Below are 25,623 nucleotides of genomic sequence, written 5' to 3'. Positions count from 1 at the left end.
AAATTGCAAATGGCTGCCCCGAATGGCATGCCACGTACTCCGTGGCAGGCACGTTCCCCTATCGTACCTCATCCCCTACGAAATTTTGCTATAGTCTCTGCCGTTCCTAATGAATATTGAAGAATCAAACCAATGCAGTTCGAAGAGCAAGTAAATTCTCCTGGATCAGATCAATTTTTATTGCTTATTTTCGGTACATAAAAATTGAAAATCCTTCGGAAAGTTCAAGCGTGACACCGACAGCTTCCTCAGGCGCCGGAACCGACGGTGGCACGTCCCACGGCCGGTGTCATTACTAAGTTTGGTGTCCGGTCGCCTGAGCTCCGAGATCTGAGCCTTTACTTTTTTGTTTCTCCTCTTTTGTAGAAGGAGCTAATGTAATTTTAATTTCTTCCTCACTATTCGCCTGACAAAAAATTGCCAGTGAATTTCTTTTCGAGCGAATTTCGTCAGCTTCGAAAAGCTCCTTGACATTTTCTTCTAAAATGTGTAATTTAAGGGATATTTGGGAATCAGCGGAAATGTCGGTACAATTGCTGCTTGCGGTGAAGAGGGCAAATACCGCGACAAGTGGAGCGCCGATGCAGGTGCCAATCAATGGCCGCATGAGACTGGAATTTCAACATTGCAAAAACATACAGCAGTGTAGCTTCATCTGGTTGGTGAGGAGATACTGAGAAATTTAGTGGATTCAGTACTTCTGCAGTGTGAGGAAGCTCGAAAAACATCAAAAGTGGGTTGGCTGAGGTTTCTGGTCAGAAGAATGGCTGATGTACCGATGAACATGGGCTCCAACAGGAAAATGTCATTCGGATTTTCCAATAAACTCAATGGCATTGAGGGAAAGACTCCCTTCCTCATTGGGGTCTCTGGAGGTACTGCCAGTGGAAAGGTAGATTGCTTTTATTTTTCCTCAGGCATTGACCCAGCTATTTTTTATTGTTATCACTATTCTACGTTCACATCATCTACTGGGAGCCATTTTCTCTGGGTTTTCCATCTTCGAGGACTGGGGAAAATTTTTGAAGAAACCTTTTGAGTGGATTTCATGGAAAGATCATGGGGTGCTAGTTGGAGATTCGGTGGGGATTCATTTTTAGCAGAAAATTTGAGTACAGAGAGGTCTTTGGATACTTGCATGATATCTCTGGGGGGATGTTTAGATTATACATGCTATTGGAAAGACAAGGACTGCAATCCTGCGATTCTAAAGAATAATTTGGAGCAAATTAATTATCTGACTGAGTCTCTGCTCGATCAGGAAAGGAATAATAACGGGGAGTTTTACGAGAAAATGACAGTTTTCAGGTTAGGTAGAAAATTAAAGTAGATCGATCATAGCATCGAGGAAAAAATACGTATCAAATAAGAATAGGACCGAATAAATTGAATCTAGCGGTGAAGACCAAAATGGAAAAGAACTTAAATAAAATGAAAGAGTACAAATTAGTCTACAAGAAATAAAATACGAGTAAATGATTTATTGTGATGTAAAAATTTAATAGCTGATAAATTGGAACATTGATTCTCGTAGTTTATCTTGCTTTCTGTATTGAGCTAAATGATAAATAATTAATTGAAAAAAGGACTGTCGAATGTAACAGAAAGAGGGCATCAACACTGGGCATTAACGCTAGTCAATAACATTTCTTGTTGTTTACCTGTGTAATCTGACACTTGATGAATATTTCCAGTCAACCGTTTGCAAGAGGATTATGGAAAAATTGGGTCAAGTAGACATGGATCACCAGGAGCGTCAGGTGGTGTGCATATCTCAAGACAGTTTTTACAGAGATCTGACACCAGCTGAGAAACTGCGAGCCGAGAAGGGCCAATACAATTTTGACCATCCTGATGCATTTGACAATGACCTGATTCTCCAAACACTCCAGGACATCCTCGCTGGGATCAAGTGTGAAATACCAGCATATGATTACAGAACCAACAGCTTGTGAGTGTACATTCTTTCTATGGCTCATTATTACTCTTTTTCATGGCATACACTAATTTACAATTTTATTATTAAGTTCTGAAGAGTTTAAGGGCTAGCTTCACTCTAGATAACATTTCAAGTTCATTGGTGTGTCGTCGTATTCGTCGTATGCACTGACGCGATCCTGAAAGTTAAATTATAGAATTGAAGATAAAATTACTTTCAATTGACTTGGAATTAATGAAAATATTAATTCATTGAAATTGTCATCAAATCGATAACTCCAGAATTAGTTAATGAAGAGATTATATGGAGACGGAGGTACTTACCAGGCGACTTCTAGGCCTGTGTCTCCTATAACTGTAGCTGATAGGTTGAGAATAGTAACGTCTCCTGGATACCCGCACTGGTGCTGGCTCCTCTTCCTCGAGCTCAATGGTTGGACAGGGTTTACACGGCGGACAGGCTTTTGGCACGAGCCCTGGATAGGTACACTGTGCTGAAGACAATTGTGTAGAGCAGTATGGATAACCACTAGAAGAAAGTGGATAATAAGCTTGCTGATAGGCTTGCAGATCACCTGGCCTACAGCTTGGTAACTGAATTTGTGGATAGAGTTGAGGAATGTACACTGATCCAATGGATGGAAGGCGTAGACTGGCGTCTAGATAGGAGCGTCCACCACAGGTACATTCGGGGGATTTATCTTTGGTGCATATACATCTCGTCTCCCGATCACCACAAAGCAAATCACAGCAACCTCCTGCAGTACAGCTCGATCTTATCCTAGGAAAGCAACAGCCCTCTACTGGTTGGAACCACGATAGGCAGAACAGAACGATGAGGGAAATCAACAAGACACATTTTCGTGCCATTGTTCTTGATTAATAACTCGGTTGACTCGACTCTCTTCTTGGAGATTGATCTGTGGAGAATATTCATTATTATTGGTCAAGCTCGGGCATCCCAAGGGCTTCACATGAGAAAATGATGATGATGGGATTTATTCTTGATTTTGAAGGATGTTCATGACAGTTTCCTCGAAAGATATTCCTCAATAACTCAGTTCACTCGTGAATTTACTCATAATCTGACTGTCATTACAAACGTCTCACAGAAATTCCAAGTTAATTCAATTGAGTGAACTCACTTCTTATGCTCGACTGATTGAAATTCCTTATCAGAACAGCCAAACACCAATTCAAAACACTTCACCGTAGGATGGTATATGACTTACCAGTTTAATGAGACGTATCCACTTTTATACGCACTCGCACTGTACACACGAGGTGTTGCCACATAGTTGAGATTCTCGTTCCTGTTTACGATATTTTGTTCCGGACGATTTTTCGGTTTTATCTTAAAACATTTTGCAATTGAATTTCCTTCTTCCCGATCTAAACGTGCCTTCAAACAGTAAACATTAAATAAAATGTTACAACAATTTTTTTGTATTTGTTTGTGCTTTGTTTCAGAATTAAAGACCAAATTACGACGATTTATCCTGCTGACGTTGTACTCTTCGAGGGAATTCTAGTCTTCTATTTCCCTAAGATTAGGGATTTGTTTCACATGAAATTATTCGTTGACACGGACTCTGATACACGACTTGCTAGAAGAGGTAATTTATTCGTTTTTTATTCATTACAGAGATGAAATAAGATAGTCTATGTGCAGCAGAAAGGATTATTATCAAATTTCCGAATTCCAATTAATTTTGTAATTTTTACAGTTGTTGGAAATGTGAAAAGGAAATTGATCGTAAATTTATAAAATCAAAAATTTCGTGTTTGGTCAATAATTTCTATTTATAAATTGTTAGTGCCAAGAGATATCAAAGAACGAGGGAGAGATCTGGATTACGTGTTGAATCAGTACATGAATTTCGTCAAACCAGCATTTGAGGAATTTTGCTTGCCAACTAAAAAATTCGCCGACGTAATCATCCCAAGGGGTGCAGACAACACAGGTAAATTCATATGAGTATTTAAACATTCTTACAAATCATTCAATGCTCAATCACGAAATATATTCATTTGCGAAAAAAAATCATTGATAAACGTGATGCATTTGCTACAAAATTTTATTGAATTCTTATGGGAATTCCCTACCAAATTCAATTATATTTTCTTCAATAGATTATTAATCTTTATGATTACACCTCTCGGGATTATTCTGATTGTTCGAAATATTCTGACGAATATTTTGAGTTTTCTAATGATTTTCTCATCCCTAATGCAAGCACAGACACACATTAACCAAAATTCACTTTTCAAAGCAGTAAAATTATCGATTCCGTTCTCCACTAGAATTTTTATTTCATAATTGAAACACAATAGTGGTAAGGCTTATTTTTCTCAAAATTCAATCTCATCATATAAAAGTGGTTACATCTATTGTCAGTATGGGTGCTGCCCTGTGGTTATCGGATAGTGTACCCTGAATACGTTGAAAAGGGTAAAAAATAAAAAACGAAGGGAGAAAACATACGAAAATTGGTATTGTATGTTTACAGTGGCGATAGACCTAATAGTGCACCACATCTGGGACATTTTACATTTGAAAAAGGCTGATAACGGCGCTGGGCAGCATCCATGCATCCAGTTACGGCGCACATCAACACCTTCAGACACCGTCAGCAGATGATTAATCTAGATTTTAAAAAACATTTATAATGATTAAGAGTTGACGGCATGTATATCACAAGTCATTGATAATAATCGACATAAGTGCATCAGTGCATTGAAACAATCTCGATTTTTCACACTTTTGTCTTTTGATTGATTGAATATATTAGAGTGGTAATATTCCGCGAATCTTTTGATATATTTGATATATTTTTATTGACACTGAAAATTTTTTTAATGAATTGTGCAAATTTTTAGTAACTTGTTTTCGAAAAGCCCAATTTTATTCCACTGTGGGGAGCAGAATGAAAAGGATCTTTTGAAATCTTCAGAATCTCAGCATGATATAAATATGGAAAGTAAATTAAGTTGTTGTTGCACACTTTGAGGGTTGAAAAAGGTCCATTTTTGTCGGTTCTTCCTCACATTTTCCTATTTTCAAATTGTTTTATGTGCTGCCGAGAATATGTGGAGGATGTCACATTGGTTTTTCATATAAATGATTCCATCGTTTGTTCATAAGTATCAATTAGACAGTCGATTAAGTTGATGTTCATTAATGTAACGTAAATAACTATGGAACTGCCTTTGTATTCAGGGAGGGAAGAGCATAACCGATAATAAAGATGAAAGCAGAATTGAATAAGCCGTTGCAATAATTTCTTTATGAATGAAATTCTCTTTTGAACACGACCCTAGAAATTTTTCTCCGGTTCATTCTGAACGGACAATTACGCTTTTCCAATTATTTTTTAATTACATCAGCAATATTCCTCCGAAAGTAAATATTAAGTTTTTTAAGTCTTCTGAATTGTTCTCTAACTATTCAATTTTAACATTAAATTCAGATCTATAGAGATCCACGTAGTTAAATCATTTCAAATCCTGATATCTTCGAAGGTCGATTCACTCGAAACAAATTCATATTTTTTGCGACACTAATAGATCTGTAGTATGTTGTCATTGATGCTTATCGATTATGTTTCAGTGGCGATAGATTTGATAGTTCAGCACATAAGGGACTTCTTGGGAAATCGGGGTCGAGTCACTGTAGAGCCTGAGAGTCCTGTTAGTCGAGGAGAGAGCCATTTCAAGAGGCCACATTAATAGTGAGACGACCGCTAATTTCTTTAGTTCAAGAATTTTACTCGACGACAAAAGGACGCGCATTAAAAATTTAATGGAATTTTGTAATGGAACTGGTACAAATGCGAATGGAATTTTTCCTTTGAATTGAATAGAAATTTTCAGAGAAAACCCTCGGTATTCTTCTATTAACTTTTTTTAATGCGTGAATTATTGTACTCATGATTGATATTATAGATGAAATGCTTTAAGACGCTATTTTCAAGTTCTATATTTATATCTCAACTTCAATAGCAAAACGATTAAGAGGAACATCCGAAGAGCCAATAGTTTACGAACTAATCGATTCAGAAAATTTAATTGAGAGACTTATGTAAATAGTTTCACGAACCAAAATAATAAATACGTTCTGGTATAGTCTCTCGCAACCTGATTCCTGAGCAAGCTCAACAAAATTTCGTTAAATATAAATCAATAAAGCTTAACGATCTTAACTATCCATAGTAATATTGAAAAATCTTGTGCGAGCTAGTTGTTTCAAAGCACACTTTCCCAGAGTTGTTAACAAATTATGCAAATCCACAAAGTACAGCCCATTTGAATTCCTCTTTCCCATTTTGCCTCGAAATTCGTTTTTATTTAAAATTTGCTTTTATTTTGTGATTGGATTGACCTGGTAATTGACCAACCAAATACTAATTTATTAATGTTACAAATATTTTAAGGCGGCTAAACACATTAATTTATTGTTTGTTAACGGTTTGAAATTTAATTTTTATGAAACGCTGAAAATGAACAGTTGTACAGATTGATGAAAATTTCAAAAATATATTTGTTATGTTTTATTATGTCTTACAAAATTTTCATGTGTACAGAATTGAAATGTGATTAAAATTCACCATGAATTGATGATTACAAGTAGAATTAAATAAAAAAAATTATGGGGATACCTATTTGAATATTTTTCTTACGACTTTATTGGTAGTATAACTCCAGATTCATTCCATCGTGTATTTCATCTGTGACAAATGCATTAAGGACGAATATGCATTATATACAATACATGCAAAATTAAGTATAAAAAAGGAAAAAATCAATGCGAAATCGACCCAGTGACTCACTGAGTATTTTAATTATGAGGTACAAAACAATTCAATAAAAAAATCTAGGATATCTGTTCGAGAATTTTCTTGAAACAGTCATTGTCAAAAGGATACAGTCCTGTAGCTTGATGTGATCCTTGTAAATTGTGTACCACTTCTTCAGCACAATTTTCTCCCAATGAGTACCAGTCTGTGCAGCAATCAATTTTTTAAGGTCCCCAATAGTATCATCCGGATTGCATTTTACCCTAACCTTCTTTCCCAGACGATCGTTGCACGTTATCTCCAGCATATTTTTTAGCCTGCACTACCTCATCATCAGTCAATAATTAGTACATTGTGATGTGTCCTGGGAGCAATTAAAACGAATGGTTTTCTTACCTCGAGACCCCGGTGGATAAAATAATTAAATGTTGGAGACACGTCGTTTGGAGAACCTCTCTTTTTGTGGCACGACAATGCCTCTCGTTAGCCACAAATATACAAAATTTCTAATGCAGCTAGTTATTGTTGTTGAACCCTTTCACAGCTTTCTTCTTGACTATCACGTCTTATTTCACTGTAATAACAACACCGATCCAAATACAACTCTTGACTTTTTGAGGCTGTGAAATGTGTGCGATTCGTGTTTACTAAAATGGAAGAGGGTGGGAGAAACACTCAATGGATCAGACATGGAGACCAACATCACCGGCATTTTGATGACGTGAGTTGATTACAAATATGACGTACAAATTCTCCGCTGAGAAATGATCATCATCAATAAACTAATTGCTCTCAAAGGCCATAACAATGAAATACACACAATTTAGAAACAAAAAATGGCTGTCACAGAAGGGTTAGGGAATAGGAGACATTAAAGCGTCTCAACACAGAAGAAAATGAGACTCAGGGAGCTGGAGAGGAAATTGTTACAATTGTTACATATTTTTCCCAGAATACATCGAAATAACTCAATCTAAATAACCTCTCTTGTCTAATATCGGAAGGACTTTCGCCATCGTTTCTCGAACCCTTGGATTCTTCAAGAAATCTATTGCCGATTCTCCGTTGCCAACTATGTCGTCTGCATTTTCCAGTTCGTCATCATCTGCTTCCATTCTCGGATAAAAAAAGCAGAGACCCAGGAGTGCATACTCTCGACGTTTGAACATGGATTTCTCCAGCTGTTCCAGGGTTGGAGGGTTTCCAGAACAGCCCAATGCATTCATTGTCCTCGACAAACGTGATAAGTATTTTTGTAAAAATATGTTGTCTTGAGTCATTTTTATAGCGAGTTCCGGAGCAACGTTGAGAAACTGAAGTAGGTCGATCGCAGGAGATGTCCAGACACACATTTGATAATCGACCTGGGGAAAATGAGTAAAGACATTCAACAAATATTTCACTATTTAATGAATCAAACATTACGATCGATCTTAAAATAATAGGAAATATTCTAAATCAATCAGGAGCGATGAGTTTTAGTTAAGTAAGTTATGTTCCTAAGGCTCGTGACTACATGATTTGTCCACGAATAATCGATTTGTTTGACAATTTTCTCCAACTTGCTCTCCCTGTACTTACGAAGTAAGCCTCAAGAGGTTCTCCACTTTCATCGTTCTTGAACATGATGTTATTGTTCCACATGTCTCCATGATTCAGAACTCGAAGCTCGTCCTCATCACATTGATAAGCGAGCAGAAGTTTCTGTACTATTTCCCTCGATTTTTTCTTCAGTTTCTCAGATATCAGGGCGAATTTCTGATCCTCCCAGTCACCAACTCCAACTCCAATGGACTCCACGCATTGGGCGACGAACGTCATAACGCTTTTCGAAAGGCTCGTACTGAAGAAGCCTTTTGAAAAGGTAGACATGCTGTTGGGATTCTAATAACGATTAGAATTAGTGGGTAAATTCATGCACCATTGAACATTTCATGTTTTAACAGTTCTAATTTTACGAGAAGAATTAGCGTTTAATTATTTCATAAGATATAATAGAAACTCAGCCAAATGGATTCTTAGAAGTAATGACGAAATGTATTCTTTTCAGTTATTAATTAATGCAAAATTACCTAGGGATGAGTGATCTGTCCTACCTGTTCATTCATAAAAACTGATGCTGCATGAAAATCCGCGATGCTCTCCAACACCAGGAACATCTCCACTTCATTAAATCCCATTTTCCGATTCTTATTACGGAAACCTCGGGTCGCCAAATCCTCCATAACAATACTGTCCGGATTATCCGAGGAATAATAAAGTTTAGGGCCCAAGCGCTTCCCAACTAGCTCCTCCATCTTCGGTAGAATCTCCAAAACACGTCGCTCGGTGTCAAAGAGACACATGTCCCGTATGACTTCCAAGGTTTGCATTTCGGAATCTGGTTCCTCCTTCATCATCAGATGTGCCACCCTGGGCACTCTTTTGTGGTGAACTCCCTCGAGGACGCTGCAGCTGTATTTGAGGGTGAATCGTGTCAAGTAACTGAGGTCATTCTCTCCTTTCTTTAGTGCTGGTGCTTTTGTTATCAACACCACATCCTGAATCGTATCGTCGCCTAATCCGCGACGCAAAATTTTCTGGAAGTAGACGTCGTTGGGATCGAGGTTGTCCAGGATCATGGGACGCGACTATTCATAAAAATAAAACATGATAATTATCACATTGATCGCGATTGATTGTTTTTAAAAAATATGATTAAAAACTGGTGAATGCGACAAAGAATCAACTAAAAGAAAATTGTTTTTGTCGACAACATATGAATTTTGATATCTTTTTGCAAGTTTTAGTAGAAGAAAATGTCTCTTTCAGAATCTTTATCAGCAGATCAAGCGTTTCTATGTGAACCAAATGCAATTCCAGGCATGAAAATTATGGTGAACTAAATGATTATTATTCAACAATTGATATTTGATAACACATAAATCGAATCAGGAAAAACGAATCGACAATTCAATAGAAGGTCATCACAATTTTCTAGTCATTCCGAGGTTTCTGCGAAATTTTCATGAATTATTATCTAGAAATATTTGCAATGATTTTACCATTATTTTTTAATGTAACAAGTGAGTGAAAGTCCGCAAGATGACAATCCAGAAGATAACATATGCACTTGAAATCGATTTTCGAGTGAATGTCCGTGATTACTCTGTATTTACTCGACACCACTGAATATCCGAGGCTGACGTATCTGAGGTAATAATATTGGATATGGTAGATATCGTTAATGGTTTCCACGTTCTTATTGGTACACTCACAAAGATAAGGATCAACGAAATGTGCATTAACGATTGAAGCTAATGAGGTGGGAACGAGAATTTGTTGTAAGTACTGAAAGAAAAATAACAATCTACGTGGCGGCTTCAACGAAAAAATGAAAATTTAATTGCTTTTAATTGATAGAGAAATTCATTATCATAAGTGGAAGCTCTTGAGTCGAGGTTCTCATGATTGAAGAATTGAGTCTAAAATAATAACTTAATTACAAAAGCAATGATATTTCCTAATTTTCAATAATAAAATTACGCCTGTAGCTTTCGTTAATTACATGTTCTAATGACGTTGGAGCTGGTCCAATCTAATAATCTAATCATTATTGTCTTGATTATTCAAAACTTGGTAGTGATTACCATGTCATCGGCTCCAGAATTAAATAAAAAAATCTCTGTAGCTTGATAGCAAGGGAAAGGTAATTTTTCATAAATAAAAGACTAGGTTCACGATAGACCAACATTTTTTTTATTAACGCAAATTATTTTCTGCCAACAGACAGTCAACATCCAGATTAAAAATCATCGAGCAAGTCAGTCACATCAGCCGTTACAGGGACCACGGTTTCCACTTCAATAGTGTCCGGCACTGCCTCTGTTACTTCTGGTACTGGACTTGATGTTGCAGCAATGGTCGTGGAGCTGACAATCGCCTCTGGTTTCTTCTTGTCACCCTTCACAGATTCTTTGACACACTCTTTGACACCAGCAAGGAGATGGTCTACATTCTCACTGATGACGTTAAATCCGTTCTTGGAAGCGCAGTGGGGTAGGCTAATTGGGAGAGTATTTACGAGGAATCCAAGCCTGACAGCAAGACCGGTAGCTTCTGGAAGTCTCTTAGTGCTGACCCACAGGGCAGTAAGTCCCACCTAAAAAATATCCAGTGGTGTTATATCAGTACTGAAACCATAAAGTTCACACTTCGTACGTACCTTGTTGATGCAAACGAGAGCCCCAGCGGTTGCTTTAATCCCATCGATATTCTCAGTGCATCGTCGTGCTTCCTCCTGCAGCTTCTTAAGTTCATCCCTAACTTCATTAGCAACAGCTGAGATTTCTGCGATGTACTCCTTGCCAGACGCCAGTTTGTCAGTGACACATTTTTTGTCATCAGCAATGACTTCCAGGAAGGCATCACGCACTGTACCAGCCAGTCTTCGGCATTCAGAGACACTTGGATCGTCGAGATCACCAACGAGTTCGTTGACTCGGTCGTTGATCTGTCAATTCAATTTTTTCATGATTAATTGTATCTCGAGAAGAGAAGACACAGAAATTTCAATTATTCACCTTTTGCAGGACTTCATTTACTCGGTTTTCCATTTTCTGGAGGAACTCGGCGATTCTGTTCCTCAATTCTTCACCCAATTGCGCAGCTTTCTCTCGGGCGTCGCCGATGACTTCTTCAGCTTTGGCGAGTGCATCGTTTATTATATCATGGGTTTTCGCACTGGCGCTCTCCAAGGCTTCGCTAAGGGACAGAGCCTGAGAACTCTGTAACAATATACATTATTACTGTTAATCTTTGTCAACTATTCAATTGTAGAATCAACAAAACAGTCTCACGCATTCTGTACCAATTGTTTAAAGATAATAGTGATATCATTGATTGCAAAAACTTACGTGAGGCACAAGTGTCAGGAAGACGGCGAACAGAACAATTGTGAGCTTCATCATCTTCTCGGAGTGATTACCACCAAGAGTGTGATTTCTCAATGATTCAACCCATTTTTATAGTGATTATCAAAGTCCTCTGATTTGAATAATTGATTCAATGAGAGTAAACCACATGTGCTAACTAATATTTGCGATTTTTGGAATTATTTCCATGAGTTGCGAATACCTTATCTCCGATAGCCGAGTGTAATATATTTGCGTGACAAATATTAAAGTCAGGCAAATAATATGTATGTACATGGATACATTATATACCACACTTCTACTGAAACCATCTATTATTTGGAAATCAAATGGGTGAATTCGTTTTTTTCTTTGTCTACTCACCGACACCAGAGATAATTGACATTGCCTAATCTTGGGGAATATCTTCCTGTGTGCTTCACCTTTATGTTACTCTTAATTATGAAAAATTGTCAATAAACATGTGATGAGGTAATCAGAACTCTGAATTAATATTCACATATGATATAAATCTCTGATGACGTAAATACTAACGACAATTTCTCCGAAAAAAAGTATCTGAAAATGTTCTTACACCCAAAGTCCTGATAAAACAAATTTTTCATGTCTGAATGATCATAATTTCATCTTCTCATTACCATTTTAGACGGAGGTTTCCATTTTTGTTTTTTCTTTGCACACATGGGGCTGGGCTTAGTTGAGCCAGGCGGTAATGATTATTCGTCTCTCCTTAATTATTGTGAGGAAATAATGTGTGTGCGAGTAATTAGGATTATGTCAGCAGATATGTAACGTAATATTCTTCCATCTTCAGAAGTCATTATGGAAATTCACTTATCAGACGGCTAGAAACGATCGATTCAGCTGTAGGAATCGACAGAGTCTTGCAGGACGTCCTCCAGTTGACTGAATATTATCACGAAATGAATGAAATATTCCATAAAACACACCAGATATTTTGTAATGATATGGAGTGTTCATGGAATGGTACATTGTGCATCATGCAGATGTGTTCAAAAATTATAAATTAAAAATGTTACAAATAAAAAAGAGAAACTGGATGAGATGTGTCATTTTTGCAGATCCTTTCCCTCCGTATATTAAAGAGTGATGTAAGATCTCATTGTTAATGACGCATTTATTTTTATATTTATTTTTTTGATGGAGGAGGATTTATTATTTTGATAGAAAAAAAATCCCGCTGACTTTATCGCAAAAGATGACAGTGCGATTGAATCGTTCGATGTAGATTCGATTACAGATAGTTTATCATTACTAATTCACGGTGATTCCCGGAGATAGCTTACAGTCCTATATAAGACGAAATTTGGGAGAGTTCATCATTCCAAGTTCACAGCTTTGGGCAGAAGTAATTGCAAACAAAACACTAGCATTATGGCCAAGTTCCTGATCTTCTCTCTGTTTGTGGCGTTGGCAATTTTCTCAATTGTCACTGCAACTCCAGGTAATCAATTCTCTTAATTTCATTGGTCCTCGAGTTTATGGGATATCTGCTATAGATATGATCCAGAAACTGTTCATATTTTGTATTAAATCACTTTTACAATATTCTGCAAAGTCGTTGGCGACGCGAATTAACGGAGTGTAAGGACAGTAAAAATAGAATTTAATACGTAAGAACGTTAATAGCGACCATCTAAACACGATAGCTGAATCAATAAATTAATGAATAGAAAATCTTATCTCTAAAATAATTCACTAAAACGTTGATGAGGCATTAATGTAATAATATATTCTAGTGAATGGCGATTTAGAGGTGGAGGATGATCGTCTTCCCCAGCCCCGAGTGATCTGTGACCTCCTCGGTCTCGGTGACAGGGGCTGTGCTGCTCGTTGTATTATACAAGGAAAGAGAGGTGGATGGTGCTCGAAGGGAGTCTGCCACTGTAGGAACTGATGGGAAATTGTAAATTAAGAATTCAACTTAAACATCATCAAAACAGTGATCATTGATGGAAGTGATTTCATAAAAAATATGTATACTATTGTAAATCCAGATATAAAAAAAAAATGTTCAATCAGATCAAAGAAATAAATCAATATAACTAAAGATGTTTTCCCTGTAAGTTCTTTTTCATGATTAGTCTGATTGCAACGCAGGTAAATAATCAAGCCAATTCTCTAATCCATAACTTTAAATACTTTAATACTTTCCAATAAAAACGATAATTTCAAATTCACAGCAATTTACAAGTAATTATCAATACCCATTGAAACCGTCCAAAAATAAAGAGTATTGTATTTTACATATATGGCACAGAATATTCCAGTCGAGTGCAGAAACCGTTTAAAATACACAAGAGAATAAATTTTCAAGTTGCACAAGATTTTTCTATACCAAATGAATTAATTAAAATTATCTACACAATCGTCACTAAAATTTATTAACTGACATTGCATGTCTCCGAGGTCTCCTGAGGCGAGTCAAAATCAATGGGTGTTACCATGGATCCCCCAGTGAGAACATTATTAACAACCGCCCTGGCAAGATACCCAGTGGTCACTGAGTAATGAGCCGCAAAGAATGAGGACATGTCAGAACTCCTCTCAATATTGTGATCTTTACAATACATCGTGAAAGCGTCCTCTACCAGTACGTTGAGATCCAACTCTCTCTGGAACATAAGCTCCGGATTTCTCATTAAAATAACCGACACAATGTTCAGTAGCTCAACAACAATCTGCCGATACTCAGGTAGGTGAATATGATGGAGTATCGACTCGACCAAGAGCGCAAAAGTCAGTTCAGATCTTGTCATATTAGACAAAGTGGGTTGCTGAGGTAGCTCTTTCCCATTGACCTTGATGCCCCCTGGACATCTGATCAGGACTTCCCAGACTTGATTATAAAAATGAGGAGGAACTCTGCAGAGACTACCCTCAATTTTCCTTCTACTGATGACAGTCAGATGTTCTCTGGAGGCCCAATCCTTGACAGTCAGCACTTTGATCAAAATTCTCCTGATTTCATAGGGACTGTAGTTCTCAATGGGCTTAGGATTCTTCACAAATAGCTCCAAGTACAGTCTGATGGCCTCCAATACCCACCCAATTCTGATCTTCAGAATTCCCTTGAACATGTCAGGATTTGTGCCTATCAATCTTCCACAGTACAGAAGAATCTCCTGCTGGAGAACAGCTTGTACAACATTGTGGGGCTGAATAGTTGAATACATGACTGATTGAATTTCAGATGGAGTCATTGGTTTATCAAAGACGGTCTCCTGCTGTCCAATGACACCCACCGTGATTTGTTTTCCTTTGACGAGAACACCAGTGATGAAGGGACTTATGCTGTCGACAGTATGATTCAATAAACTGCTGCAGTACCTCACTGCCATCCAGTACCTCAGACTACCAGCCTGCAAGATTCATTTGAGGTGACGTAAACATTGTCATAAAAAATAAAATAAGTTATGAGTAAGAAAATATATGTAACAGTGAACCAACTAAATAATGATAAGGGCAATTATAGTATGAATCAGGAGTACACATGGATTAATTAATTAATGATTAATTTACCTGCTGGTAGAGTGCTCTCAAATGATCTCCAACTGTCATCCCACCAATCTCATACTTCATCCCTTCCCTCTTCAACAGGATCCCATAAAGTTGACACTTGGCATACAGCCCTGACGTGCTTCGTACCTCGTTGAGAATATTGGGAGTGGATTCATTGCTAAATTTCGAGCAGTCAATTAGCTCTTCTGCGTAGGACAGAGACCTGGGAACGTCCGTGAGGCTCTGGTATCCGATGTAATCGTGCTTCAATTGCTTAAATTGTGATAGCTCCAGATCTGTCTCCATTGAGCTCACAAAGTCCAAGTGTTCAATACAGGAGGACGATATGAGATTCTGAAGACGACCGATTCTAACTTTTGTCCCATCACAGTAGCCCTTCTTCAGCATTGCGAAGAGGTCCAGCATCTCCTTGAACTGCGGATCCCTCATGTGTTCTTCGCGAATCAGAAGGCAGACTGTCGGCCGTCCTGACAGTCTCCAATATTTACCAACGAATTTCAACTCTGTTTTTATGTCGTCAATCAGGAGAGCCATGTCTCGGTAGAGATAAAACTGGGAGACCTCGAAGATCAGGGGATAGCAGAGGACTGTCATTCCGCAGACTCTGTAGACTTTGCTAGTGCCTAGGGAGCCTATTGGACGTGCTGGTCTACCTTGGAGCTTCAACTTTCGATTTATCCCCAATTTTTTGTAGACTTTTACTAACTGAACTGACGAGAGGATCTGCACTGGCTCGACTTCGTGGGGAGTTTGGGTTTGAATTCCGTATGTTGCCATCATTGCTTGGAGTCTCATTGATTCGGCTATAAGAACTATCTGGACCACTAGGTCTGAGTGAGTTCCCTGAAGAGAGGAAAACATATTTATGGTATGAGGAATATAAATACGAATGGGAAAAAAGCGCGAGATAGACTTTTGGGTGAAAAACATTAAGTCACTGAAATTTAATTGTTCTATAGATTTATCGTAATGCAATATTTTTTGTAGAAATTTCTCCACTCACACGTTTTTCAGTTTTTTAATGTTTCATTTTAAGTCTCTTAATGAAGAAAAAATAGGTATACGATAAAAGAACTGGAAAATTTGAAGCGATGAAATTTTTCAGAAAATATCTGAATAGAATATGCCCTATAGAACAATAGGATTTTCATTGACTTTTTTCACCGTAGAAATTTACATAAATTTTTGATGGACTGTCAACAGAATTACATCACCGTTACGTCAATTCTACTGAAAATTATCAAACTGCATGCGTCTTTCGATAATATTTTTCTCATAGAAACGAGGACAGATGTTGAGTTTTTGGTACAAGTTATTGCGCTTTAATTTCCATAATAATTTTTAGAGATCATTTTTTGAAGTTTCTGTCGTAGATTTTATTGTAACAAACAATTAAAAATGCGGCGGAAAAATGAAAGGGGTTTAATGCTCGAAATTTGAAAAGTGAATCTGTTAAACGGTCGATGGTATTTCCCACGATCAATAAAAAGTCAATCAATATCTGGATACTTATATATCTACATTATATATTCATAATATAATATCGCACATAATATTTTGTCTATTAAATAATTTCGTACGTGTAATTTTTCTCAATGACATGTTTTTAATTAACTGTATAGAATTTCAAAGGACTTATTGATTTTGGTTCCGAATTTTTATTGTGCTCCATTTTCGTTAACAAGGCCAATTAGAAAATTATAATACCATGCAATGTAACCATCTCCTTGGCGGGGAAAACAAACTAATACCCAAATACTCAAGGCTTACGAGGGTACTTGAGCAGTTCTTGCAGATGCTTAGAGTAGTGAAAGAACACAACACACGTTAGAGGGAAAAGATAAAACGATAATTTACTTACAATCGTTGGCTTAGCCTGTATAAAATATAATAAAAATCAGTGAAAATTTAATTGGTTTTTTATTTATAATTTGATTTAATATTTCAATAGGTTTATGAAGTTAATTTTACCATTCTTAGATGCGGCTTTTTAGATTTTTGTTCGAGAATATCCAATTGCTTTTCGTCGATGAAGACGAAAATATTAACTGAAAATTTATGGGTAACTAGAAGTAAACTGACATTCTATCAATTTAACATTCTACATTTGATTACAAATACGGAAAATTAGTTGAATAAAAGATAACAGCACACCTGGATTTTTTCTCTCAATTCAGTAAAATGATTTAAAATTCAGACAAAGAGTTTTACCATTTGTTATTTAGCGTATGAAAAATGTCTATGAAAGACATAGAGTACCTTCAGTTATTTTTTGCTGTATATCCATGAACAAATTCATGAAATTCGATTTTAATTAGAAAAAAAAACTCAAGAAGACTAAATGCATTCAAACACACAGACACTACCTAAAAACTGAAATCTAAACTGTTTAAGTTATATGTGGTAACATCAGGCGATTGGAAAGCTTCCATTCGAAAGCAAACTGCAAAAAAGTGTTCCATCAGCAATGAATATCCTCAAATAAAATCATCTCGACAATTTATCGCACTCCCTTGAAATATTTATGCAAATGCCTCCGCAACAGAATGCATTTCATCCTTTCTGATAAGAAATTCATCTGAATACTTCAAATTATACGCACCTGAAAAGCCGAATACCTGCCCGCTCTCCTGGGCCGATTATAAGACGGCAAATACCTCCGAATAGGGTCCAACTCGTTGATATGTAGCAGCCCAGCAGTCAACAGCTGTGCAATAACAAACATAGACTGATTCCACAGGTACATTCCATTCCCCTCGTCTTCTCCAGTAGCTCGACTTCCACTTCCCACGACACTTGCCAACTTAAACGAGCTGGATGGCTCACTCCTCTCAGCCTCAATATTCTTCTCAGGCACATAATAGTACATCGGAATAACAGGATCACCATTGGCATCCTTATGAATCCTCGGCTTGAGCAAATTCTGATACTCCTCCACCTGTTCAGGAATCGACTTGAAGACCCCATCGATGATCATGAAAATATAAAACAAGGGCCATTCGCACTCGATTTTATCAAAATCCCTGATTTCTCCAGTTTTATAAAATCTTCTCTCCGGATCCTCCAGGACTGTTTTATATCCGTCTCTTCCGAAGCGTTTAAATCCATAAGATCCCTTCAACTTTCTCACTACATTCGACTTCGTTTCGTTATACAAATACTCCTCGTGAGTGGCGAAAGCTGGGAAGGAGATGGTCGGCAGCAGAGCTGAGTCTACACTCTTCGATGACGATTCCCTAGGTAACATTGTCTCAAAAATACTTCTGTTTCTATTGTGAGCGTCGATGTCCACGTAGATGACTGACCAAGATGCGCCTTTCTCACCGAATAAATTGCAGCCATTTATCGCCTCAAGGGCACTCTTGGCCATTCCTATGGAGCTCGCGTGAATTTCTGGAGTTCCATCGTTATATCTACAAAGGTTGGCGTAAAAGGTAAATGAAAATTAAAATTATTGAACCAAAATTCTGGTATTCCTACACTGAAACAATCCTCTACCTGCTTCCTCTCTCCCACATTCCAAAATCTGGAGTCCTGTAAGCCCTCTCCACGTAGTAAACCAAATTCTGCACGAATGCCACCTCATCCTGAGTGTAAATTATCTGAAGACCAGAGGATATCATCTGCACTAAGAATATCAAATACAGAGAGACAACGTCGATCTGCAGATGGAAGTAGTCAGTGTCCTCAAATATTTCATCACCAGTGTTGAGATCGAATTTACAGTGAAGTGAGAAACGATTGCACTGATTCAGCTTGAACTGCTCGATTCTGTCAGACTGTCTGATCCAACACTCCAATATTCCTCTCATGCATTTCACAGCTGATTGGCCGAGTTCGTGGGATTTTCCCCTGTCGTCATCGATTCTTCTGTATGCCTGATAGAGACTCCAGATAGCTGATGCACAGTAGATGCTGTCTTTGACACTTCCCACTTTCTTGTGAGTTGAAACCTCTGGGAATAGGCCATTGATGCTGCTTTGGTGATTCAGTAATTGGCGTTTTACAATGCCGTAGTAGACGTCCAACTGTCTCACTGTGTCCTCGTAGTTGGAGATCTTGAGGAACATGTCTATGTCGAGATCGTACACACTGCCCTGACGAGCACTGTTTGACATTGAGTACCTGGCAAGAACGAATTCATTTAAATAGTCAATCTCTTGATCGATTTTTAGAAATTTTGACACTTTATGCTGGGTATTCACTTGCCTTTTGGGGGAGATCACTGTAGCTGATGACATCGTCGCCATGACTTGGGAGCTTTTATTCAATAATCAGGAGTAATAACGATTTTATTGGAGATCATCGTCCAACGATCGATGGCAAAGGGTAAAAATAAACTCAAATACGTCTTAGAAGCAGATCAGCTGATCATATTGGTGATAACTTATCATAATCGTCTGTAGACAACCGACAGGCGATTGCTTTTCACAAAATGAAATAATTCTATCGTTTGCCCTAGGTTCGTACCTGATTTTACTGAGCTTGAAATGTTTGGTTAGATTTCATTTATTGCAAAATAAATAATTACAAATGCAAAATGAGTTTGGCCGACGGATAATTGTAAAACTTGATATTTCTCAATAGTTTCACTCCATATCGATAGAGAATCGTTTGCAGTTCAATAATTTATTTGTTTAACTATTAGTTAGTGGGAAATGTGGCACCCAGAGGTCACTACTAATCGCTAGTGGGGATTACCGACGGTCGAGCTGCCAAAACTTAATTGTCAGTGCATGTTTGACCGACGGTGCTCTTCCATCACTTTTAGTGTCAATCTCCAATCTAAGATGGCGTCACCATCAACTTGATTTGATGGTTCTGTTTGTGGCACAAAGATGTCACTACTTACTGATCAACGATTGAATCCTTTAAAAATGGATCTTCGATCGAAAAATTTTTATCTGCAAAGGGAGCACTAATTTATTGCAAATTTTTCTTTCTAAATTAATTGTCAAGGACATATCCTCAACCATAAGCCTCTAACTCTTGAAAATGAACGTCAGCGACATCTCTGTTTCGAGTCTCCCACGATCGGCCTCACCGCGACCGAATGAAAAAATAATTGATAAGGATTCCAGCATTGCCCTCGCCTTCGGAAAGACAAATACAAAATAACCCCAAAAAACCCGAGAAATTCCGAGCCCCAAGCAATTTTTTAATTCACTATTAATGTCCCTCTGCAGCTGTGAGTTTGCGCAGTTGACAGTGAGGATAACGGCAGCTGTCGAACACCCTAACTCCACAGTAGCGTCGTCAACTTGAATGTACGGTGTACAAGGCCGTAACTGGGTTCGTAACACTCTCACTCCGAGGGTCTCTACGATCACTTGGATTTTAACAAGGGTGGGTCTTGTCGGCTTCGTGGGAGGGGTCCCCCTGCACACTCAATTCCGAAACTCTATTCACCTCGCTAAGCGCACAAGTGTTCAGTGAATTCCTTTAAAAAAGTCCAAGTAGGAGCATCGTCAGAGTGAAAGGAAATTTATTAAAACACGAGGGATTCGAGTCCTGCCGACACGCTACTGGAATTAAAAAAAAAACCAAACGATCGGCAAAAATTGGGCTAGTGTTCAGTGCACGAGGAATTCAATGACTGTTTCATCAGTTTTGACAGTCAAAAGTTGATAAGTTTGTGAATGAATTGGCGAATTGACGCGGGGACATTGTCCTGATATTTTCAGTCTTTTATTTTATTTTTTCCCCCCTTCGGTTTCGGCTCCCCATATAAAACGAGTCGATCCCCCCATGTTCTAGTGTCTCGCTTGATGGCTGCTGCTGTCGTACCGAGGGGTGGGGGAATACAAGCCTTGTCCACCTAATATTCACTCACAGAAAATTATATGCAGGAATATGTCGAGCTTAAAAATTGGTAAGATCAATTTTCATGGTGATATGCCACATCGTGTAAATAACGATTTTTGTAGTGTGGATAGATTTTTTTTTATGTCGTAATGATTGGTTATCACAAGCTGCCTTTCGGCACATTTATTGAATGTAGTTTGGTCGATGTTGTGGAATTATTCTTACGATACAAAGCTGTCGTAACATTAATTAATAATTGAGTTTATTTTTCAAATTAATTTTTGTAATTCTGAGTCTTGGAATGAAAAGACCACTGACAAATTCAGTTGGATTTGCGTAGATTAATGCTTTCTTATTCGTTGTTAATTTTTTTTATTGTTTTTTAGATTAAGGATATCCAAGTATGTTGACTGATCGGTGATTAGAGCGTTTACTTAAGAATTACGTGTCCCTTAGTTTCCAAACGCTTTACAATAATTTTATTTTTTAATTTTTTCAGGCATGAATTAAAATCTCAATATTGAACTCATAGAAAACGTTTAGGATGTCTGAAAAGAAAGTTTAAGACTGTTTTTGGACTGAGCTGGATGAAATTATGGAACAATTACAATTTTATTGTTTTTGATCATCATTGTGTCCTCTGAAAAAGACATTTACTAGTCTGAATTGCCACTGTATTAATTTAAGTAAAAAGATGTTTTTATTACCCCCCCCAAAAATTTGGATATCCTCAATTATTCAAAATTGATGAATTTGAAGGCATGATTAGCATGATTAATTCATAACTTGATTAGTTGTAGGTAAATGTGCTTAGGCAGCAGAGGCAAGTCATTACACGTTTTTCACAATAAAAAATGAGCTGTACATATTTTATCGGTCATTAATTCTCGACTAATAGTCACAGAACTGTTTGTTTACTGTTGGATGTGCCTAATTTTTAATATGAGGCTCATGCAGACTGTGTTAACGCGAATTAAAACCCATATTTAATGACTAGTATTCAACCGTGATAATTTTTTTGATTATGATCTTTAAACTTGACATTTGTTTGTCCCAAAGTGTCACTGATGCACTTGTATGCAATAAATGAAGCAAAGAGTAAGATAGTGCATCAGTAAATGAATAGAGAATATAAAAGCTATGTGGTCAGACAACAAAGTATTTCTACGAATAAGAATAAGTGATTATTCAGTAAAATAAAAGAATCAAAATAAAATAGGGAGAATGCCTGCTGCACTGCCGACGACACAAGCAGATTTGAGATTCATACGAGTAGTACGTGAGTAGCTGTTTTGTCGCTCTCTCGGCCCAGTCTCGGACATAAATATCTTAATATTTGCACATGGCAGCCATGAAGCATGGTACGTTTTTTTATTTTATTTTTATCTGTATTACCGCTTTTTCGCCTTTTTTTGTCACAAGTTTCGCACTAAGAGAGTACGAAAACATGTTCATGGACCGAAAAAATAACATTTTTGGAAATATCAAGGATTTCAATAAAAATTGTGACCAGTTCAACAGTTTGATCAGGTGAAAACTAATTCATCCAATCGCCGATGACGAGGAATAACGATTTTCCATTTGGAAAGTTGACTTCTTCTTCTGTATCGATTTTTTGGTTCATATTAAATTTATCTGACAACATTTTTTTTTCTCTCTGTATTGTGGAGTGGTAGAACGTATCGAGGAAAATTTAATATTACTGATTATGTAGTTTAAAACTGATGGAAAATCGTGTATAAATATTTATGAAAAAAGTGCTGAATATATTCACTGGAATACTTCCCTAATGAATTGATAATTTTCTTCATGAAGGGCAATGAAATATGAATCAATCATTAGTAAATTGCACGTGATATTTTCTAATCAACCTCCTGAATCACCCCTACATTTAATAAATTCCACAATGATTTCCAAGAATGTTGGAGAACCGTTCATTCAACATTCATCGAGTCATGACCCTGACGAATCTAAAATAGTTATAGAACATGGAGCATCGTAAACTATAGTTACTCAAATTGTTGTTTTATTTCTTCTCCAACATCTTTGGAAACTCAGTCCAGTTTTAGCATTAAAGACATAAATTATAAACAGCTTTATCACTTAGTTTTATCACTTCAATGGTGAATTATCAACCAAGAAAATCTACCATATGACCAATGAATTAATACGACCAAATAATTTATCCAGGCAAGACGAACCAAGACGACGTATGCTACGTTGTCGCCAAGTACGACTACAATGCCCAGGGTGCCCAGGAGCTCGATCTACGTAAGAACGAGCGTTACCTGCTGCTTGATGATTCAAAGCACTGGTGGAGAGTCCAAAGTGCACGTGGACAAGCCGGCTATGTGCCGAGTAATTACGTTAAAAAGGAAAAACCGTCCCTGTTTGACAGTATAAAGAAGAAGGTTAAAAAGGGCTCGGGTTCAAAGACACTGCCGTCCGGTAATTCACCGTCACGGGCTGTTGAATCACCAATAATGGCACGTAGATTGCCAGCTGATCCTAGTGAAGCCATTGGCACAGCTGTTGTCAAGTATAATTATCAAGCACAACAGGCTGATGAATTATCATTGGTAAAGGGTACACGTATTCTAATTCTTGAGAAGAGTAACGATGGCTGGTGGAGGGGACAGAGTGGAACACAGGCTGGTTGGTTTCCATCAAATTATACGCAAGAGGAGGGAGATGCTGATGATACACTTCACACTTATGCAATGGCTGAGAATGTGCTTGATATCGTTGTTGCACTTTACTCATTCTCATCGAATAACGATCAGGAATTGTCATTTGAGAAGGGTGACAGACTGGAGATACTCGATCGTCCACCAGCTGATCCAGAGTGGTACAAAGCCAGAAATGGACAGGGACAGATTGGTCTTGTGCCTAGAAATTATTTACAGGAGTTGAGTGAATATTTAACACAACCTTATCGTGATCGAGGAATGACAAGTAGTGAAATTAGCACTGGGGATTCGTTGGAACGAAGGCCAGATCCTGGTGACAGGCCTCATCTTGTGGGAAAACCGTGGTATTATGGCAGCATTACGAGATCACAGTGCGATAATCTACTCAATCAGCATGGACATGACGGAGATTTTCTTATAAGAGACAGTGAGACCAATGTGAGTTTATATTTCTGGAATTTTTTTAGAAAAGTTATCGGAATATTTTACTTTTTCAATTAATTTTGTCGTTAATTCTATATCAACTTCCAACACTAAAATTTTAAAACCAACTCTCCTGTCAATTTGTAATAATTTTCAGAAAACCTCATTTTGTTGATGAAAAGATCGTTTATTATTTTTTTCCGTGACATATCTCATTAAGTTCATGGATGACCTTTATGTTGTCTTGAATTACAGATGGGCGATTACTCGGTCTCTCTAAAAGCACCTGGTCGCAATAAACACTTCAGGGTGCACGTGGAAGGTGCTCTATATTGTATCGGTCAAAGAAAATTCCACACACTCGATCAACTCGTTGATCATTATCAACGAGCACCTATTTATACCAACAAGCAGGGAGAAAAATTGTACTTGGTGCGTCCCCTGCCGAAAGGTAATTCCAATAGCAATGGTTGCTAAGATGACTCGGACGGATGAATCATCTCAGGATGATTAAGAGAATAAAAACCCGGGCAGCCTAGTAATTATTCAATATCAATCTCGTACATTTATACTTACAACGTTTTTCCATTTGCGAATTATTGGCAAGCTAATGATTCATTTCTCCTTCCACCAAATGAACAATAATTTATTATAATTTTGAATATCTCCAGACCCTCATCAACTGCATGAAATACTTTTAGTTGGAAAAAAACAATTGATATTCCAATTATTTAAAATTTAAATAACGTATTCGTTATTTATATATATGCAATAATTCTCAGAGTGAAAAACGCTAATAACAATTAACACAATTGGAGTAAAAGGAAAACGAAACCTCATATATTAGTGTTTTTGATTAATTTTGTCAATTTAACTGCTAATTAATTTATTACACTAAGTAATACGCAATGATCTGTTGGAGCTTCCAACCAAATTTTTAGATAAAATTAATAACAGAAAAGCTAAAAAAAAGTTTTATATATGATGAAAATGAACTAAGAACGAAACAGTGGAGCTGTGGCAGCTGATAGCCCTTTCCCATGATAGTTGGCACGTGGCTTCTTCTATCACTCTTTTTTATATCAAATGTAATTGTACTACAGTGACACGACTGATCATGTTATTACCATAATATATTGGAGAAAACAAACAGAACAACAATTACACGTAATCTAGCCTGCAAGTGTATCAATTAATTCATTAATACAACAAAACCGTGTATTTATATGCGGATCGAGTGGGATCGATCGACAATTGGGTTTTCGAATAGTAAAAATGATTATTAAAATGAACAGCAAAGACTAAATGTCCATTTGTGATTTTGTATTTATTAGATACAATTTTTTAAGTGAATAAATCATATTTAAGTGTGACCGATTTTCGGGATTTTTTTTGTATTTTCAATTATATTTTTTGTTTTTTTTTAGAATAAATATCGTGGTTTCGTAAGAATTACAAATGTCTTTATTCGAGGTGTATCATAGGTTGACGAAAAAGTCGACATCAGCTTTCATT

The 25,623-nt window shown here is 37.2% G+C and overlaps 7 protein-coding genes and 1 long non-coding RNA gene across 17 annotated transcripts; 4 read left to right on the top strand and 4 right to left on the bottom strand.

Moving 5' to 3' along the window:
• The first annotated feature begins 295 nt into the window (after positions 1-295).
• Positions 296-6,595, top strand: Uck (Uridine-cytidine kinase). 2 transcript variants are annotated; one of them, XM_064118135.1, is made up of 5 exons: positions 296-892; positions 1,695-1,951; positions 3,409-3,554; positions 3,756-3,902; positions 4,449-4,585. In XM_064118135.1, exons 1-5 carry the CDS (start codon positions 764-766, stop codon positions 4,577-4,579), a joined length of 810 nt encoding a protein of 269 aa, XP_063974205.1. In that variant the 5' UTR covers positions 296-763; the 3' UTR covers positions 4,580-4,585. The 2 variants fall into 2 exon arrangements, with proteins under 2 accessions (XP_063974205.1, XP_063974206.1); XM_064118136.1 differs by lacking the exon at positions 4,449-4,585 and adding an exon at positions 5,549-6,595 and having other exon boundaries at positions 299-892.
• LOC135160955 (uncharacterized) lies at positions 1,467-7,388 on the bottom strand. 5 transcript variants are annotated; one of them, XR_010298661.1, is made up of 5 exons: positions 7,131-7,388; positions 6,864-7,060; positions 3,084-6,665; positions 2,263-2,858; positions 1,467-2,117 (listed from the first exon to the last, which is right to left on the bottom strand). XR_010298661.1 is itself a non-coding variant. In XM_064118144.1 (4 exons), exons 2-4 carry the CDS (start codon positions 2,806-2,808, stop codon positions 2,052-2,054), a joined length of 516 nt encoding a protein of 171 aa, XP_063974214.1. In that variant the 5' UTR covers positions 2,809-2,858; positions 3,084-3,214; the 3' UTR covers positions 1,467-2,051. The 5 variants fall into 5 exon arrangements, 2 of the variants coding, with proteins under 2 accessions (XP_063974214.1, XP_063974213.1); XR_010298662.1 differs by having other exon boundaries at positions 6,864-7,051; XR_010298660.1 differs by having other exon boundaries at positions 6,864-7,056; positions 7,131-7,382.
• LOC135160957 (uncharacterized) lies at positions 7,318-12,387 on the top strand. 2 transcript variants are annotated; one of them, XR_010298663.1, is made up of 3 exons: positions 7,318-7,455; positions 7,739-12,118; positions 12,294-12,387. It is a non-coding gene; the product is annotated as an uncharacterized LOC135160957 (long non-coding RNA). The 2 variants fall into 2 exon arrangements; XR_010298664.1 differs by lacking the exon at positions 12,294-12,387 and having other exon boundaries at positions 7,739-11,204; positions 11,306-11,446.
• LOC135160947 (uncharacterized) lies at positions 7,544-9,920 on the bottom strand. The gene is made up of 4 exons (XM_064118127.1): positions 9,779-9,920; positions 8,831-9,364; positions 8,316-8,618; positions 7,544-8,098 (listed from the first exon to the last, which is right to left on the bottom strand). Exons 1-4 carry the CDS (start codon positions 9,779-9,781, stop codon positions 7,703-7,705), a joined length of 1,236 nt encoding a protein of 411 aa, XP_063974197.1. The 5' UTR covers positions 9,782-9,920; the 3' UTR covers positions 7,544-7,702.
• LOC135160951 (uncharacterized) lies at positions 10,450-11,730 on the bottom strand. Its single transcript, XM_064118134.1, has 4 exons — positions 11,630-11,730; positions 11,297-11,500; positions 10,939-11,226; positions 10,450-10,875 (listed from the first exon to the last, which is right to left on the bottom strand). The coding sequence occupies exons 1-4, from the start codon at positions 11,681-11,683 to the stop codon at positions 10,519-10,521; spliced, it is 903 nt and encodes a 300-aa protein (XP_063974204.1). The 5' UTR covers positions 11,684-11,730; the 3' UTR covers positions 10,450-10,518.
• A 571-nt stretch (positions 12,388-12,958) lies between the features above and the next one.
• LOC135160956 (defensin coprisin-like) lies at positions 12,959-13,718 on the top strand. Its single transcript, XM_064118145.1, has 2 exons — positions 12,959-13,112; positions 13,408-13,718. The coding sequence occupies exons 1-2, from the start codon at positions 13,043-13,045 to the stop codon at positions 13,563-13,565; spliced, it is 228 nt and encodes a 75-aa protein (XP_063974215.1). The 5' UTR covers positions 12,959-13,042; the 3' UTR covers positions 13,566-13,718.
• A 67-nt stretch (positions 13,719-13,785) lies between these two features.
• Positions 13,786-20,178, bottom strand: LOC135160942 (probable phosphorylase b kinase regulatory subunit beta). Of its 3 annotated transcripts, none has more exons than XM_064118113.1 (6): positions 19,400-19,839; positions 18,689-19,315; positions 17,793-18,603; positions 17,052-17,066; positions 15,191-16,033; positions 13,786-15,030 (listed from the first exon to the last, which is right to left on the bottom strand). In XM_064118113.1, the coding sequence occupies exons 1-6, from the start codon at positions 19,438-19,440 to the stop codon at positions 14,053-14,055; spliced, it is 3,315 nt and encodes a 1,104-aa protein (XP_063974183.1). In that variant the 5' UTR covers positions 19,441-19,839; the 3' UTR covers positions 13,786-14,052. The 3 variants fall into 3 exon arrangements, with proteins under 3 accessions (XP_063974183.1, XP_063974184.1, XP_063974185.1); XM_064118115.1 differs by lacking the exon at positions 13,786-15,030 and adding an exon at positions 17,162-17,238 and having other exon boundaries at positions 15,925-16,033; positions 19,400-20,178; XM_064118114.1 differs by lacking the exon at positions 17,052-17,066.
• Positions 20,179-20,504: 326 nt separating this feature from the next.
• On the top strand, positions 20,505-25,481 carry LOC135160949 (SH2/SH3 adapter protein dreadlocks). 2 transcript variants are annotated; one of them, XM_064118130.1, is made up of 4 exons: positions 20,509-21,062; positions 22,215-22,356; positions 23,186-24,123; positions 24,364-25,481. In XM_064118130.1, the coding sequence occupies exons 2-4, from the start codon at positions 22,338-22,340 to the stop codon at positions 24,583-24,585; spliced, it is 1,179 nt and encodes a 392-aa protein (XP_063974200.1). In that variant the 5' UTR covers positions 20,509-21,062; positions 22,215-22,337; the 3' UTR covers positions 24,586-25,481. The 2 variants fall into 2 exon arrangements, with proteins under 2 accessions (XP_063974202.1, XP_063974200.1); XM_064118132.1 differs by lacking the exon at positions 22,215-22,356 and having other exon boundaries at positions 20,505-21,062.
• Positions 25,482-25,623: the final 142 nt, after the last annotated feature.

This window comes from Diachasmimorpha longicaudata, chromosome 3 (genome assembly GCF_034640455.1).
Source record: "Diachasmimorpha longicaudata isolate KC_UGA_2023 chromosome 3, iyDiaLong2, whole genome shotgun sequence".
NCBI classification, from domain to species: Eukaryota; Metazoa; Arthropoda; class Insecta; order Hymenoptera; family Braconidae; genus Diachasmimorpha; species Diachasmimorpha longicaudata.
This window is presented reverse-complemented; position numbering and strand designations above follow the sequence as displayed.

Coding starts and splice junctions, on each gene's coding strand:
- LOC135160949 (XM_064118132.1), top strand. Junction 24,124..24,363: donor TAAGAGACAGTGAGACCAAT/GTGAGTTTATAT, acceptor CTTGAATTACAG/ATGGGCGATTACTCGGTCTC.
- LOC135160951 (XM_064118134.1), bottom strand. CDS start 11,683: ATGATGAAGCTCACAATTGTTCTGTTCGCCGTCTTCCTGACACTTGTG. Junction 11,227..11,296: donor TAAATGAAGTCCTGCAAAAG/GTGAATAATTGA, acceptor TTGAATTGACAG/ATCAACGACCGAGTCAACGA. Junction 10,876..10,938: donor CTCTCGTTTGCATCAACAAG/GTACGTACGAAG, acceptor GATATTTTTTAG/GTGGGACTTACTGCCCTGTG.
- LOC135160947 (XM_064118127.1), bottom strand. Junction 8,619..8,830: donor CAGTTTTTATGAATGAACAG/GTAGGACAGATC, acceptor AATCGTTATTAG/AATCCCAACAGCATGTCTAC. Junction 8,099..8,315: donor AACCTCTTGAGGCTTACTTC/GTAAGTACAGGG, acceptor CATTTTCCCCAG/GTCGATTATCAAATGTGTGT.
- LOC135160956 (XM_064118145.1), top strand. CDS start 13,043: ATGGCCAAGTTCCTGATCTTCTCTCTGTTTGTGGCGTTGGCAATTTTC. Junction 13,113..13,407: donor AATTGTCACTGCAACTCCAG/GTAATCAATTCT, acceptor AATATATTCTAG/TGAATGGCGATTTAGAGGTG.
- LOC135160942 (XM_064118113.1), bottom strand. CDS start 19,440: ATGGCGACGATGTCATCAGCTACAGTGATCTCCCCCAAAAG. Junction 18,604..18,688: donor ATGTGGGAGAGAGGAAGCAG/GTAGAGGATTGT, acceptor CAACCTTTGTAG/ATATAACGATGGAACTCCAG. Junction 15,031..15,190: donor TGAGAGCACTCTACCAGCAG/GTAAATTAATCA, acceptor TGAATCTTGCAG/GCTGGTAGTCTGAGGTACTG.
- LOC135160955 (XM_064118143.1), bottom strand. CDS start 2,808: ATGGCACGAAAATGTGTCTTGTTGATTTCCCTCATCGTTCTGTTCTGC. Junction 2,118..2,262: donor ACAGGCCTAGAAGTCGCCTG/GTAAGTACCTCC, acceptor TTTAACTTTCAG/GATCGCGTCAGTGCATACGA.
- Uck (XM_064118135.1), top strand. CDS start 764: ATGGCTGATGTACCGATGAACATGGGCTCCAACAGGAAAATGTCATTC. Junction 1,952..3,408: donor GATTACAGAACCAACAGCTT/GTGAGTGTACAT, acceptor GCTTTGTTTCAG/AATTAAAGACCAAATTACGA. Junction 3,903..4,448: donor AAGGGGTGCAGACAACACAG/GTAAATTCATAT, acceptor GTATGTTTACAG/TGGCGATAGACCTAATAGTG.